Genomic DNA, 16,687 nt, shown 5'->3' on the forward strand with positions numbered 1-16,687 from the left:
TCCCCTTCCACACACATAAGCTTCAGCTGCAGTTTTCTATTATGTTGGCCTTCTGCATAAAAACAACTCTCAAAATCAAACCTGTCAGTCTTACCTCAATGTGTTGAAACATGTATGGGTGATTGCATATCTTTCTCAATTGCATGATAGTGTTCATCAGAGTTTTTGCCCCACCTTTTCCCTATGGGTACAAACAATCCAAATTAAATGATATGTCTAATTTCTCAGCTAATTAATGAAGCTTTTGAAAGATATTTTACATGTAGGCATAAAAATGCTTCTATCCCAAGCCTGAACACGCATCACTGATAAAAAAAACCCACCAAACAAAATCTAAAACAACAAAAAACCTCAGAAGCTACTGTGCAGTTCTCTTACTGTATAAATTCATCTATCATTAAGGATGCTCCATAACAAAAAAGAAAGACCTGAAAAATCCACAAAGTGCATTATGTACCTACCTGCAGTATTCACAGTGGGAAGTGGAGCATCTACTGTCCTGCACACTGCTTATTTGTACTGTTTATTATGAAACGGCACAAACTCCATCAGGTCTGAACCCTCTAACAGGAAACAATTCTAGATGAATGCCTTTCAATTCTACAGTGTCTCCCCATCTGTTAACTGGATATGTGGGTTTACTCTTTCCAGGACAAGTAAAACACAAGGCCACAGGCAGCTAAAAAGCTAGAGATGACCAAAGCCTGTGAGTTACTTGAGTATTTACAAAGTATATTCTCAAAACCTACTCTACAGTGAAGGTTTTTTAGAACCAGGACAGACTTCACACAATTGTGCTAGACTAAAAACTGGTGGATACAAGTTTGAGAATATTATATCATATGAACATCAATAAAAACTTGTTGCTTTCAGATGCCATTTTGCTTTGCTATGATTTTATGAAAATGTAATCAGTGTGACAACAATATTCCAAGTGTACTGCATGACTATTTCAGATTTATTTTAAAAATCTCAGCCAAAACAATCTAGCAATCTCCAATAGTAAAACTACAGGAAAAGTACACTGTTTGATCGTATCATATACTAGTAACATTCTACTCTTTCCTGGAAAGAACAGTGAAATCATAACTTCCATCTAGAGACTTTACTTTTGAAGGGGGTACCCCACACATCTAAAACTTCGGGTTTTTTCCTTTCAAAATCTCCCTAATTTGGCCTAGAATGCAGTTCAATTTTGTTCTAAGATTAGGTAACTTCCTAGAGCTTCCCAGCTTAATGAATTCTCTCTAGTCTGAGCTGGTGCCAGGCTAGAGCTGCAGAAAGACTGTTCGTAACACAGTAGTAGTTTGATCAATGAACCCAAGCCCCTCTGCTGAAAACAGATAGCATGGATAAGACAGCCTGATGAAGCAGTTAAAGAAAAAAGAAAAAAAAGCAAGCAAGAAAAAAATTTTAGATGATTGGGGAGAGGGAAAGGAGAAAGAGGTGTTCAGAAGACAGCAAAGTCAATTTGAACTGGATAAGCAAAAAGCTGGGTTGAGAATCAAGTCAGGGAAAATTGACAGAAGATTGTGAGCTGGTGAAAGAAAGGAAAGAGACCAGAAAGAGAAGGAAGCAGAAGACTCCGTTACAAAATGAGATTTGTAGGACAAAAGTAAAGACATCAAACTACAGAATTACATTAAAAATACAACAAAGGAACACAAATGAATGTTTACAAAGTGCTTAAACTATGAAGATGAGTATTAATATCCAACAGTAAGAATCAGCTTTGCCTGGAGTTTGAAAAAGCACCAGGAAAGGAAACAATTTGACTGCACATAACAAAACAAAACAAGATACTGAATAAAAAAGTAACCCATTGTACCAATGCAACCTGCAAAAGGATCATGGAAAGAAAGTATATGATTGCAGTGCAACACATAACAGGGTGCAAACACACACTGTGACACACCAACTGTTCTGCAGCGCCTATTCAAGGTATTTTACATTTATTATAATGTGGAAAGTATATACACACAAGGTGATGAATGGCAATTTGTTGATATTAACTGGATCGAGTCCCATGATGGTATAATCAAAATTTACTAACACGTAGTCTAAATCTGACTACAAGACTCTGAATCCTACTGTTCTCTTAAGTAACTTTGTCATTAACAGATCTTACAATATGAATGCAAGCATAAAGCCCTAGCTGGCCAAAACAAGATTTACACTGAACTAATAGCTCTTAAAGATAAGATGAATAACCTTCTGTAGTCTGCATTGCCACAATCACAATTATTCAGGTACATTACTGGATCAAACTTGGCTAAGGGAAATGCTGGCTTTTTTCAAACATTGACTGTTTGCAGAATGCCATTGTAACTACAGTGAATACAAAAAGCATCTTTTCCTTCTGAACAGAAAGCACAAGCTGCAGTCTTCTAAAATAAAAGCATATCTGATAGACATTTCTTTTCCCATGACAGATACCTGCAGTATCTGTCTATAGACTTATAGAATAAGTCTACATACTTATTCTATAAAACAGAAATCATATTAACATGTTCAATCATAATACATTGTTTTCTACATGGTTTAGTCTTTCTTTTGTACCTTCTTGTCTTTTTCAGAACCATCAGTGAGAAGGATTCCCTTGGCTTGCATGTGACGGTACAGGATCTTCTGAAGAGCTGACATATCACATTTGATCACATATTCCACCTAGTGGGAAAAAACAAAAAAACAACCATAAACACACTGACATGTTAGTAGGATCTCACTGCAGTTTCTTGTCATCCTAAAACAGAAACCAAAAAAACTACTCATCTTTCGTCTGTACCCTAACACCACATATGATTTCAGTGAGCAGCAATCCAACTGCAACCACAGCAATGAGTATCTCAAAAGATTCTCTGTGAGAATCATAACCACTATGAGACAGTTGGATCCTAAGAACGTAACTGCAGAATTGCCAAATATATTTTTTACTCATTCTGTAATTTTAACAATTTAAAAAAATAATTAGAAAGCAATTTTGTTTTATTTTACATTTTAACTTGTTATTTAAAAAAATAAAATTATGTTTAATAACCTGTGGACTTTATGTCTGTAAAGCATTACAAAAATATCAAGCAAACCATTATAAAAATATCATTTTAAAAAAATTGTATACCTAGTAAATAAGCATCCCTTACAGTATCTAATTAGCATTATCCTTACCTAGGTTGGCATAGAAATATGCCATTTTCTCAACATTAGCTCAAACCTCAGGGAACAAAGTACTGTATGATCCTCACATGCAGTTTGACTTCTTGTTCAGCTTTGTAAAACTCTATTTATTACAGCAGGTTTTGACTGCACACTATCTTTAAATCCAGTAATACAGACTTCATACCCCAATTTAACCCATTTTTTCCTGTTATTCAATTTCCAGATTACAGCCACTATGTTTTTAATAAGTTATGTAAAATAAAAAGTCACATAACAAAGCCACACTAGTGGCTAGAAATCTTTCAAGTGGTGACGAAAAGAAAAAGCATAAGCTTCCTAATGTTTAATAAATACATCAAATAAAAATTATCAGGTTTTCTTCTCAGAAAGACAGGAGGATGAACTCATTAGAGAGAAGTGACTATTCCTTCATTGGCTTCTTTACCAAGATTTATCAGATGAAATTACACTGATTAACAGGCTTTGGTCAACAAGTTCAGTCCTCATGGTTGTACTAACTGCCTTTTTCACAAACAAGATAATGGAAACAAAAAGAAACATGGTCCCCTGAGTACCAGTGTTTATGCAACTTCTAAATCCTCCTCTTCCAATGCCTGTTAATGGATTTATCAGATACAGTGCCTCTACCTGGCAGAAATTTGAATAGAAATAAAGATTTCAGTAATATTTTCAGAAGTATGTTTCATTCTGAAATAAATGCTTCTGAGGATACTGAGAGTCTCACACTCAAAGGAACAGAAAGTCACAACAGTAGAAGTGTTCACAACATTATAAAGATGAGAAATAATTTTTTTAAAGCCTTTCTTTGAATACTGTCATTAAGCATCTCTAGAGAGCTCTTCATGCAGCCAGTGTTAGTCAACTCATAACAAAACTTACAAAAATTTCATTTTGGCATGGTTTTAACCAAGTTGACCTTAGCACCAAATTTTCCCTAGACCACCTTCAAATTTACTTGTTTGTTTAGTTGCTATTGTTATTCTGGGAAGGGTGAATGGGAGAAGTGATGCAGGATTGCAGAGGACAACAGGGTGGGGTGAGATGAGCTGGCCAGAGATAAAAACAAGGACCTTTCAAATCAGAAAATGATTTTATATTCCAAATTAAAAAGCCACTAGTTACAAAAAAACTGTGCAATTTCAACAAGACACTTCACACAACTCCACAAATATCAACATAGGATCAAGTTCCGCCTGCTTTATAAAGTCCAGTAGTCCTTTAGGAATTTCAGTGAACTAGCTAAGGGAGCAAGGGTTCTACCCAATGCAGGGATGACGGGACAAGACAGAATCTAATCGTCAGTGTATGGCTGGCTCACAACTTGAAACCAGATATTAGGGAAATATAATTGTTGCATGCCTTATATGGATGACTACAAACAGAAATAAAGCTGGAAGCCTAGTGAGGAATCCTGAGAATGCAGAAACTTCAGGTATTCAGGCTTCCTCAATGGCCAACTTTCTTTGCAGAGTTATAAACAAACCACAGGAACATTACATAATGCTTAAAAAAACTATTAAACCCCTTCCACAACTCCTCTCATTGCAAACCTTTTCTGGCAGTTGAGACTCAACCTCTTTCTTCAATCTCCTCAGCAAGAAGGGTCGGAGCACTTTATGGAGACGACGGATGATCAAAATTGTTTCTTCTTCATTTAAGTCCACCTACAAAAGTTTATAGAAGTCACTACGTGGTAACTCAGTATATTAGGTAATATCTTTGCTTATATGACAGGTTAAGCATGTCTGATAATTGCTTGCATGTTACAAGCAAACCAACTCATAATATTTTAATATCAGAAAACTGATATTAAAATTTTCTGGCATAAAAAAGGTGGCTTTTAGTTATGTTAATTTCCCAAGTACCAGGGAGAGTTCAAACACTAATCCTTCTGTATAAGCTCCTTTCTGTTTTACAAAAATAGTTTGCTTCTAATGTTTTAAAAAAAACTGCTACAGTACCCTTTCTCCAGTCATGGCAAATGGAGCATTGAACCACTGTTCAAAGGTGCTACAGCTCTTGAAAATGGTTGGGAGGAGGAAATTGAGAAGAGCCCAAAGTTCAGGCAATTTGTTCTGCAATGGAGTCCCAGTCAGCAGTATTCGCCTAGGGGCCACATAGTGAGTATTCAAGACCTGAGTCAGCTTGCAGTGATGGTTCTTCATTCGATGGCCTTCATCTACTATCATGTATTTCCATCGAATCTAAAAGAAAAAGAAAAATTGGCAAAGTCAGATCAGGTCAGACTTAGTCAAATTCCTCCCAACAGGCGTAGAACAATAATACTTGAAGCCTGAGACATCACTCATTCTCATTTATGAGAAAAGCCAAATCAAGCATTAGCTAAGTACCAGTGCCCTTGCAGCAAAAACAGAAAAAAACATTAGGTTTGCTGGATCTGATGATGAATTCTGATTTGAATTGCTCCAGCAAACAGCAGATTCCTCCCATTTCTGGGAGACAGATTAGGGTGATTAGCTAGCTCTTCAAGAATATGATTCACAGGGGAAGAAAGAGACCACATGAACTCCAGATGACCTATCTCCAACACAAACTTTGACAGGAGACAAAACCATTTCCAGAAAAAAGAACTTCTCACAAAAACCTGCAACTCTGAACTTTGTTTTGTTTCAGCTAATCCTATGTTTTTACTCAAGAAGGAAGCTGCATAATTACAATCATCTCAAGTTACTCAGTTTATTCAGTCACAGCAGATGTTGAAAGGAAGTTGCTCAAGCTCTCTGTTATCATGTGTACTAACTACATGGGCAGTAAACACATGTGCCACACTGACATATGACTAGGAAAGCCTTGGTTTGTACTTTCACAGGTGCTAACTAATTCCATTTCCCAGGAAAGGTTGAATGGCATAGTGCTGTCCTTCCTATCTTTTTAGGAAGAGTTGGCAAAAATGATAGGGGAAGGAAAACTCTGCAGTCTCAAACTGTTCTCAGGTGTTCAGAATTATGCTAAGAAAACGCACTGCCTTTGCATGAGAGAGGAAACATGAGTAATGTAAATATGCAGTATGTAATAGAGTGAAATAAAGTGAAAATGAAGAACAAAGAAACAGTAGGAGCGTATGGTTTCTCTGTGTGTCAAAATGCCTCTTTAGTCTGCTTTGTGTGCACATAACATAGTCTTACAGTACAGCAAATTTCAAATTAATTCATTACAATTGAGGCACACCTGTTGACACTTTGTGAGCCTTTAGGAACTCGGCCATGTGTGGTAAAGACTCTGGATACCAGACTGATGATACAGGTAACAGTCATTTGGGTAAAAGTGACCACACAGCGGGAAAGGCTCTAATAAAAGTGAGCTTCAAGTCAGAAACAATGTGGGAAAAAAAATAAAGTCAGGACTGCAGATTAGGTAAAATGCCATTAAGCAGAGGGTAGAAAAGCAATGTTTTTCCAAGGACTGGCAGGTATATAGTACTGACAGAATTACACAAAGGAATTACTGTCCTGGCCACATTCAAGGAAATTCTGATGTTTACAGGGAGAAGAGCTGTGACTGAGAAGTCCAATCATAAACAGAGTAATAGAAAAGTAAATGAAAGGTTTCATTTCTGTTGAAGGACAGAACAACAGCTCAGGACTTCCCTATAAAACAAAAATGCATTTTGTGCCAGGCACTATTTCAACATGTTTTGAAGGTCTTGCTGCTAAGAGATGACAGTCATTATTACCTTGGCAAGGATATGTTTGTCCTTTATTATGTACTCATAAGTAGTTAAAAGAACATTAAATTTTCCACTTCGAAGCTGAGGAACAAGTGAGCGGCGCATTGCAGGTGTACCCTAGAAGAGAGAGCTAAGTGAATAGTTATTCTTTCTTCTAATGAAGAAAGTATATAATTTTTATGAATTAGCAGATAAAGAGCAACCACATGAACTTGTAATCCTACAGTACTGCAAACAATACATCAATGCATTCCAAACTTCTTCAGAGTACTTTCCCTAAACAGCTACTAGACTGTAGAGCTCTGTTTATGGGGCACTGGAAACATGTAGCTAGCAGTCTAGCCTCCTTACAAATTGCTTGGCCATAACACTACTATAGTGAGCAAAGAGCAAAGTATTCAGCTATGTATAAAATGTGAAGCAGATATCATTTGTATTACTCTTATCAGAAGCCTTGCAACGTGATAATTAACAATTTGATTCTGCACTTCACTATGTGAAAGTAATTACAGTTTATTACAGTCTTATGATACTGCTTAGTACCTGATATACATGACAAAACTTCGCTAGCAGTTTAGAAATGTATGCAGAGGCAGTGTTAAAACTGGCTCTATTCTCATTCCTTCAACTCTATAATCAGATAAAAAGCAAATCAAACCTTGTAAGATATCTTCACCACAGAAGGAGCCCATTTGTCAAATTCATATGTCCAATTGGATAAAGTCCTATCATAGAGATAATAAAGAAAACGTAATATATTTCAGCATTGGCAGGTAATACTTTATAAATGTTTCCAAGTGTATTTTCAAAAATGCCTTTTATATACTGTAATAAAATACAAGCAACTCTGAGAAGGTAGTAAACAGAAAAAAGTGTTTTCAGCTCACATTCAGGGGCCTCTTTGAAAGCAATTCAGAGTAGTATTTTGCATGCATCTTGGTATTTTGGAGCATATTAAAATGATAACAAAGGAACAAAAATCAGATTTTTAAGTTCTTTTATACTACCTATCATCCAAAACCTGATGTTACAATTTTTCAGATACAGCCTCATGAAGTTGATTAGTTCATCTGTGTTCTACTCAAGTAAAACTACTCATAATGCCACCCAGTGCCACTATACAGGTCTGTTTTTGCACAGTGTTTCTGCTGTTTGATCACAACAGTTAGGTTTTAATAGCTAGGCTAGTTGTTATCATGATATAGCAGCAAAAAATAACTTTGAGTTTTTTCAGTTGCTTGCCTTGTTTTCTTTTAATTTCTCTTACTGTACCTGTGATGACAACAGTGCCAGCTATTAAGAAAAGGCAGGGAAAGGCTGCTTTTAAAATACATGCAGGAAAGTAATTTCTGCTGCTTTCTTTTAGAACATAAGAAAAATAATTACCAAGAACTTAAAATAAATCACATTTTTTTACTGTGCCCATGTGAAATCAAACATGAATGACATTTCCCCCTTATTTTTAACTTTGTATTACTTGTATAGATACTTCTTCTCCCAATCACTTCTTTTCACACTAGATCTCATAATTTGTATTCATATAATTATGCATAGCTGTGGTATTTATGTTAGTCAATCAGTTACTACCGCAGCCAGAAGACAAGATACCTCAAAAGAAATCAAAAGAGATGGCCACGAATAAAATTTATCCCAGTCCTACAACACATTTGCACGCTCAGCACAACTAGCAGACAAATTATCTAACAAAAGGCCAGGGAGCTTCTGCACATCAATCAAGTCACTTACAAAAATATGCAAACAACCCCTCAATATGCTACATCAGTTTTATAATGCCTGACAGTTTTTATTTTAAACACAGCACTAGAAATCACTAAAACCCACACCTCACCTTTGGAGAAAGGAAAATGCATTAAGAGAAATGTATAAAACAAGCAGCATCTTGGAAAGCTAAGGAAAAGCAAAAGGTGGAAGCACCATAAACAATCATGAACTGGACACCTGACCAAAGTGTGAGTATCATTCACCAAAGCTACGTCCCGGGCTAGTTAAACAGTACTTAAAAGATCATCCAACCTCATTAAAGCATGACTACTTGGTATCATCAAGGTGCCAGTTGTTTAAAGAATTAAGCAACAGATTTTTAATATCAGTTATAAGTTGTATGGGGAACCGCACGGTTGTAATATGAAAAAAATATCCCCCTCTTGTGGCTTAAGAGTGAATTACAGTAAATTCACTACGAGCTTGCGAAAAGAGTGGACAGAAACTAACGGCATCAAGCGCTTTATCAGCCTTCTGTTCACCCTTCCAAAGCCAGACAATTACGTGAGAAGAAATGTCAAAGTAAACATTGACTACATGCTCAGTGTAATGCCACTGTGCATCTCTGGTAGTATCATTACTTGGAAAACAAGTTGGTGTATTGAGAACACACATCTGCAATGCTTAGAACGATTAACAGAGAGGGAACCTTTACTTACGAAAGGGGAACAATGATGAGATAGGGGCCATTGAGTCTTTTGTGCTCCATCAGGTAAGTGATGAGTGCAATAGTCTGTATTGTCTTTCCCAGGCCCATTTCATCAGCTAAAATTCCATTCAGATTGTTATTATAGAGCGAAACCATCCATTCCAGTCCCTGGAGCTGAAATGAAGGGCAGTAGTTTCAGTTATTAAAACCCACACTAATTAATACCAGTACTACAGAACCAAAGTTCTGATGTCCCTGCCTACTTAGATGTTCAATTTCCTTTAATAATACTATATGCACAGGGATCCCCAGCTATCTTAACACCTTCCCGCCACAAAAAATTAAAAAAAAAAACAAAAAAAAACCCCAAAAAACCAACCCAAACAAAAACCACCAAAACCAAACCACAAGAAAAAACAATAAAACAAAACAAGTTACATTTCTTGTAACAGCTATATGGAAATCATCACTCCTGTTTAGCAAAGCCCATAATATGAAGTCAGATTTCATAGATGGAGGTTTTTGTGTACTGCATACAAAGCAACACAGGCACTCACATGTAAGGCTGATAAACACTTCACATCATAAGTTTGTTCTTCAATTTCAGTACTAACACATGTAATACTTTCTGTGTGTATTTCATGGCATTTCCCTGTGTCAATTAAAATCTTTCAAAACCAAATCCATCAAGTCTGGGCAAAACATGTAAGCTTCACACTTGCCAATTGCATCACTGGTATGCTAAAACTCATGGAGCACATCCATTTATGTCTGCTGTCCAGACCTTCACATGTCAGAGTAGGCCCCCTTTGTTCAGTTACACCTTCTGCAGAAAATCCCAGAGCCAGAAGGAAGCCAGAGTACTGTAGCTAAGAAATGTCTACATAAGAGAATTTCACATTCCAAGGAATACTGCTAGAAAGCACTGACTCGGATCATTCCCTTGTCACACAGACTTCCACATATCTGTGTATCTCATTACTGATGCAAGTGCAAAGTAAGTGTTCGCTTCTAAGACCCAGACTTCTGCTGTGTCCCACGTGTGGAGAGAGAAGTAAATTAAGAAGCCTAAGAAAATTCAGAGAGAAAACACTATATGCTTGAAGTAACCTGTTGCTCCTATAAGAGAGTATCCAAAATAATGTTGCCAATTTACTAGCTCTATGTATGTACATTGCTGACTGATTTCTGTTTAGTTATGAAATACTCAGGCCACCAAGAGTTTGTTCTGAATTTGTTCTGCACCTTTATGTCCCACTTTCAAAGTAGTTTAAGAATTGGGAATAAGAAAACTGTCTTTTCTATGTCATTGAACTTTCTCCACTGACATATACCGCTATGAAGGAAGAGACAATCTGACCAAACTTGACAGTAAGAAACATGGAAAATCAGAAAAAAAAGTTGAGAAGGAAGAAGTATGTAAAATCTAGAGGACAGGGAAATACAAGGAGTGAAGGAGAGAGTCACAGAACAGTCTCCTTAAGAACATTCTTGCTAGAACCAAAGCCAAGCCTCAATGCTCCTGACATAAAGCTCCTTAAACAAGTCTACCTCTTACCTCTGGTGCAATTATATATAGAACAGACACCACAAAGAACAAATCTAATTATTCAGTTGCTAGATATCATAGTGAGTAGCCAAAGGACCTGCTTTAACTGGCATGCCCTGTATGAGTGTCTGTGTAACTGCATTTTATTTTGCTTTGTGGCACACAGGGAAATTGCATTGCAAAACACGGATCTGCATAATTTAAGAATATTTTTGTGCTCCATAAGTAATTACAATTTAGGAAGTAAAGGAATTACCACAATCTTAATTTCCCATCCATGAGCACTTTAAGCCAATATGACCACCAAATTAGTACTGTTACACACTATTCATTTAGTACATCAGGTAAACTTTCCCAGACAATGAATCATGATTATGCAGTAAAGGTGGTGTCTTGACTGTGTCTGTTGGCTCCCTGCTTCACTGGGTGCACAAGGGGGATAACATATTGACAATGAGGCAGCAGAAATAAAAAGGGCATCATAGCTGACAATCTGGCATATATCTCTATATGGTCGGATTCTATCTTGTCTTAGTCATGATGTTCCTCAGTGGTGCCAGAAAAGTTAGTTAACCTATTGTATTCAAAATCAGCCCCTGAATGACATATTCCTCTCTGCTGAGGGCTCACAGTGAGACACCTGGAAGTGCTAAGGATTCAGAACAGAATTCAAATTCAGATGGAGTTTTGCTGTGAACAAGTAGGATCATGGGATTACTCAGTTTGGAATAGACCTCAGGCAGTCTCTAGGCCAATACCCCGCCCAAAGCAGGTCTAGCCTTGGGACTAGGTTGCTCAAGGCTTTATATGGTGAGTGAATGAAAACCTCTTAAGGCCCTGCTCTACAGCAGCCCTGTTCTCTTCTGTACACCCAGTATGAACACTCTTGTTCATTTTTGTTATCAGCATTTGTTCATTTGCCTTGTTATCCCACTATGTCCCACAGTTAGGAACCCAATATAAACATACTAAAATGCTTTGGAAAGACAAACCACCTTAACTCTTGAACTTTGTATTATTTAAACAAGCTACTGTAATAGATGGCAATGCTAAGGAGCACAGGAAGCTGGGGGCTGTAATCATAATGCTTTGTACTTAGGAAACAGTCTTCTTCCTAGTTCTCTGGAAGTAGAGACAGATACACAATACACCTTTATGACATCTCAGTAAGTATTATTCTTTCTTGTATGTGGATGTAGAAATAATGTTCTGACTGCAGAAAAGATACAGGTTCTTGGAGTTTCCTATAAAGCTGTACAATAGAAGAAATGTTGAAAACATGTGCCAAGGACATGTTCAATTATATATGAATCTAGCTTAGGTCAGCACACAAGTTCCTAGTTACTAAATCCATGCATGTGTGTAAAGAATGTGAGACATCGGTTTCCATAGTAAAGTATTTTGTTTCCAACTTTCATCTATCACTGCACTGAAATACTGGGATCTTAAAAAATAAAATGCTAAATTTTTAAACATTGGAAGAAGAAAAATATTGTTAACACACCACAAATGAAAACAACGAACAGAACTGAAATTCCAGGTCAGTCAATGAGGATAGCAAAACCAAAATATTATTGGTCTGCAATGAAAAAAAAGTTACAGGTATATACAGAAAGTTGGTATTGTTATTCAAGCAGTGTGTATGAAACATTATCTATGATAGGTAATGGCCATTGCTTTGTCCATGTAATTCCCAAATTCTAACCTACTAGAGATCTTGCATTTCTTAACACATTTTCAGTTTGCCACTTGAAATACCACATTGAAATGTTGAGCATAATTCTAAATTTTAAATATTTTAATGCTTTAATGATTTCTCACCTGGTAATGTTTTAGTGTGCCATTAATAAGAAGAGAAGACTGCTTTTCCACCCTTTCTGTGATCGCATGAGCAACAGTGTAGTAGGACTGAGACCCTCTAGCACTATATTGCATGCTATATTCATCATCCACATCTTGTTTGGCTGTCCTAGAAAGCAGAAAAAGAACTAAAGTGAATTCCCACAAACAGCTTTTTTGACCACAGCTCACATATGTATGTCTAAAGAAAGTGCAAATCCCCAACCATGGCAAGTACACCAAAGGGTGCAAGCTCTTTATAAGTAGGACACAATTAATACCAAATGACCACATTCCTTTTCCTGCAGGTGTTCATGCCAGAGAAGCTACCACAAATCCCTTTAATCTACAGCAATTTACTCTTGAGAAATGCCACTGTAAGAAATCACAATTCCTAACAGAAAACAGCATATAAAGAACACTCACTCAATGATTTGCTTTGCATCTTTCTCAGAAACTTCCTCACTGTTAGGATCCAGGAGTATCTTCTCATCTGCTTCTAACCTGCTTGATTCTTCTTCATCATCCTACAGAATACAGAAAAAGAACAGAGGTCCTGGGAAGTGCAGCATTGTCCTAAGTCATACTTTCAACTGGCATTCACATATTGGTAGCTTTCATTGGTTAATGCTTTATGACAGAAACCTGAAGCACAAAGTTCAATTTACACCTATTCTGCAACAGAATTGCACTGCAGCATAACAGGAAGGTAAATTTTGACACGCATTAACCAAAAGGAAGTCATGATACTTTGAAATAAGAAGCAATTTCCCTTTTCACATCTTACTTTTAAAAGCCTTATTGGGTTTACTGCATTCATGAAGAGGATTCCAATACCATATATATGTTTATATCATATTCCCGTTGTGTGATAATTTAATAAAGCTTAAAAAACTGCCAAGAACTGCTGGTTTAGGGTTCTAGGTTCTTAATTTTTGAAAAACACACCACTTTTTCACTTTTTTAAAAATAACTTTTAAGTCTCTGGCTACAGTTGCAACTGATAACCAACAATTTAAAATCTCACTTATGAAGCTAAAAAAAATACTGCTGTGATTTCTGCAAGTGTATTTTCCTAAGAATGAACTCGCCAGCCCTAGAAAACACTGCTGCTGAAGAGTCTGCTAAAAATGTGGGCACACCTCTTTTAACATTCCTTCTAGAATCTGACAGGTATCAGACCCTCCCTTCCTATCTTAATACTACAAGTCTTGCAGAATTACATTACCACTAATTAGTCCTACAAAGGCATGTACCTTAACATCATACAGTCCAGTCAGTTTCAGTGGTCAACTGGTCTAGTATTGTAAAGCCTGCTGGACTTATATCTGAATTCTATACCTCAGTCTGCTACCAGCCTGTTGACTGAACACGGTCCTCCATTTCTCAGTTTTCCTCTCCTTTAGAAAGTACTTGTCTGAAAAATGCTATGCAAGTGGCAGTATTTATTATTTATATTATCTAACATTATGATCCTGCAGGGCTGGAATCTTTGTGTGTGTTAATTTTAAGATTATTTTTAGATTTTTTGTAATAATAGTATTTAAATCACCATTAAAATACTGAATCAAATAGCTTGTCCTGAACTGTCTGAACCTAAATCCCTGACATAATCCCAAACATTTCAATAAACATAATAAATAACTGTGTTATTCAAGATTGCCAATAAAAGCTCCAATACATAGACATTAGAGATGTTAACTTCATTCAGCACAATGCCACAAAACACTCTTTTCTGGAATCTGCTTATATTCTCTGGTTAATGATCATTAATAGTCAGAGTAAAATATTTATTTTTCCTAACTCTGATTACCCGTTAGGCATATATGGCATATAAAAAGGGCAACTGCTCTGAACTGGAAAGAATTTGATTAAGTTTATTTTCCTATTTGTATTATTCTTAAAACACCTACACATCTGCTACCAGTTTCCCTTCCTTCCTTACGAAAAAGAGGAGAAAATCACATAGAATAAGTAATTATTTTTTTTTACTGTGCGACTGGTCGCATTATTTTTTTTAAAGATACATACCTCTTCCTCATATTCAGAGCCACTCTCATCTTCACTATCTGACCTGGGAGCAACCTCATAGCTGTAAAAAGATGACAGAAAGATTATGAATTACAGATAACAAGAGGAGGGATTAGATTCACTAGATCTCGTATTCAGTTTACACATAATACATGAAGGGGGGAGTGGGAAGGAAGGGAGGGGAGATAAAAAAGGAAAAAGAATAACTAAGAGAAGCCTATGAAAAATATTAATGTAAATAGAAAAAGCAGCCTACTTGTATCCTAACTACTTACCCGGGGTTCATTTCCAGCCAGGCATCCAGCTGACTTGCTTTTGGTGCTTCTGGTCCAAGAAGAACTTTGCCTGTTTCAGTGTGAGTCACTTTGACTGGAAGGTCACTCATCTGACTGCTTTCATCTATGGGCTAAATATTAAAATGAAATTTTATAACATAAGGCAACTGAATTTCACGCTGGTCATATACAATTAAAAGAACTAATAGCACCTTCAAAATTCCAGATCTGAACAAGCAGTGTAGTTTTGTTATTAGAAGCCACACCTTCTCACATAGCTATCAAGCAAATGCTGAGTCACAGTATTTCTGTATGTAGCATAGTCTATGTGACATCTACAAATACATAACAGTACTACAAATAAATTAACAAGACCAGCATGGAAAAGAATACACTGTTGGCTTCTGTGAAACAAGACACAAGGTATGTATGTTTATAGGCATTTAATTCTGTTATTTATACCAATACACATCTGTAACAAGAAAGCATACGCTAACCTTATGACTTTTTCTCTTACATGGAGAAACAAGGACGTTACAATTTAGCTAACTTTTTAAGTAAAGAATGCTTATTTTAAAGATTCACTGTCCTCACTTCTTCAATTAAGCTGATAAAGCATCTGCAATAACAGAAACTTTTACTTATTCTGGTGCTCTAACAAAACCAGAGTAGCATAATTAATTCTGTTATTTCTTTGCCCTGTTCAATCACAGATTTTCTGCTTGAAAAACATTTTGGCTTCTACTGAAGAATCTTTTCCTAGTACATATATGTGAATAAGAAAAAATAATTCTGAACAGTTAAAAATACAGTGACTGATAGAGTATAAAATGTACTCCATTTCCATAGATAATGAAGTTACAGGAACATTAGCTGCATTTTCCTTGTGCAACGGTAACTATATTAAAGGATTTTGCTATAATTTTGAACTAATCAGCAGAAGTATCACTTGCAAGTATAAAAAAGACCAAAAGTAAAACAATAAATACAATTCTAAAGTTTTTATATAAAAATAAGATGGAACAGAAAAAAGACATTGACAAAATAGCTCTTCATGAGGCAGCACATTCTCTGGTACTGAATGAAAAATATTATTCAAAGAATGACACAGAAAAATTACTTATTTCCATTTGCTTCTGAGGAAGAAAGAACTTTCAGATCTCTTAAGCCATCACAATAGTATAGTCTGTCCTGTCTCTGAAAGGTAATTATGTGCAATGTCAACAATATATTTCACAAAAATGAAAAGCTAGAATATATAGTGTTTATAACTTCATTTTAGTGAGTAAATTATGTATACACACAGACTGCTTAAGCATTTAATAAAGGTAAGAGGGATTCTTCAGCATACTCAGTGATAGATACAATATTTTTTTTTAGTCTTCAACTTTCTGAATAGAAACAGACTAGTATAAATGTTAATCTAGATAAATTTTATTTCTGGTCATAAACAGCTCTTCTTAGAACATTTGTGGTCATGATTTTTTTTTTTTAAGCTATAGCAATGGCATACAGAACAATCACTAGAAAGTTTTAAAAAACCAACCAAAAAAACTACCCTGTAAAATTCATACCTCTCCATCAGGACCAAGACCAGATGCCACTCCTTCTGCATTTTCTTCGGCCTTCTACATCAAATAAAGAAGTGAAAATATCACAGTCAGATTACAAGCATAGAGAGAACACTTTAAATAATA

The 16,687-nt window shown here is 36.1% G+C and overlaps 1 protein-coding gene across 5 annotated transcripts in view; it reads right to left on the reverse strand.

Moving 5' to 3' along the window:
* The window catches only part of SMARCA2 (SWI/SNF related, matrix associated, actin dependent regulator of chromatin, subfamily a, member 2), a 120,085-nt gene that overhangs the window by 50,504 nt on the left and 52,894 nt on the right, over positions 1-16,687 (reverse strand). For all 5 annotated transcript variants that reach the window (XM_056323761.1, XM_056323766.1, XM_056323763.1 and 2 more), the window contains 12 exons: positions 16,565-16,618; positions 14,991-15,121; positions 14,716-14,776; positions 13,111-13,211; positions 12,667-12,814; positions 9,307-9,470; positions 7,524-7,590; positions 6,872-6,982; positions 5,139-5,381; positions 4,728-4,841; positions 2,560-2,667; positions 95-181 (listed from right to left, as the gene is read on the reverse strand). In XM_056323761.1, the coding sequence (XP_056179736.1) occupies positions 95-181; positions 2,560-2,667; positions 4,728-4,841; positions 5,139-5,381; positions 6,872-6,982; positions 7,524-7,590; positions 9,307-9,470; positions 12,667-12,814; positions 13,111-13,211; positions 14,716-14,776; positions 14,991-15,121; positions 16,565-16,618 (1,389 nt within the window). The remainder of the gene's footprint in view (positions 1-94; positions 182-2,559; positions 2,668-4,727; positions 4,842-5,138; positions 5,382-6,871; positions 6,983-7,523; positions 7,591-9,306; positions 9,471-12,666; positions 12,815-13,110; positions 13,212-14,715; positions 14,777-14,990; positions 15,122-16,564; positions 16,619-16,687) is intronic.

The sequence above is a fragment of the Falco biarmicus genome, chromosome Z (assembly GCF_023638135.1).
Source record: "Falco biarmicus isolate bFalBia1 chromosome Z, bFalBia1.pri, whole genome shotgun sequence".
Lineage (NCBI taxonomy): Eukaryota > Metazoa > Chordata > Aves > Falconiformes > Falconidae > Falco > Falco biarmicus.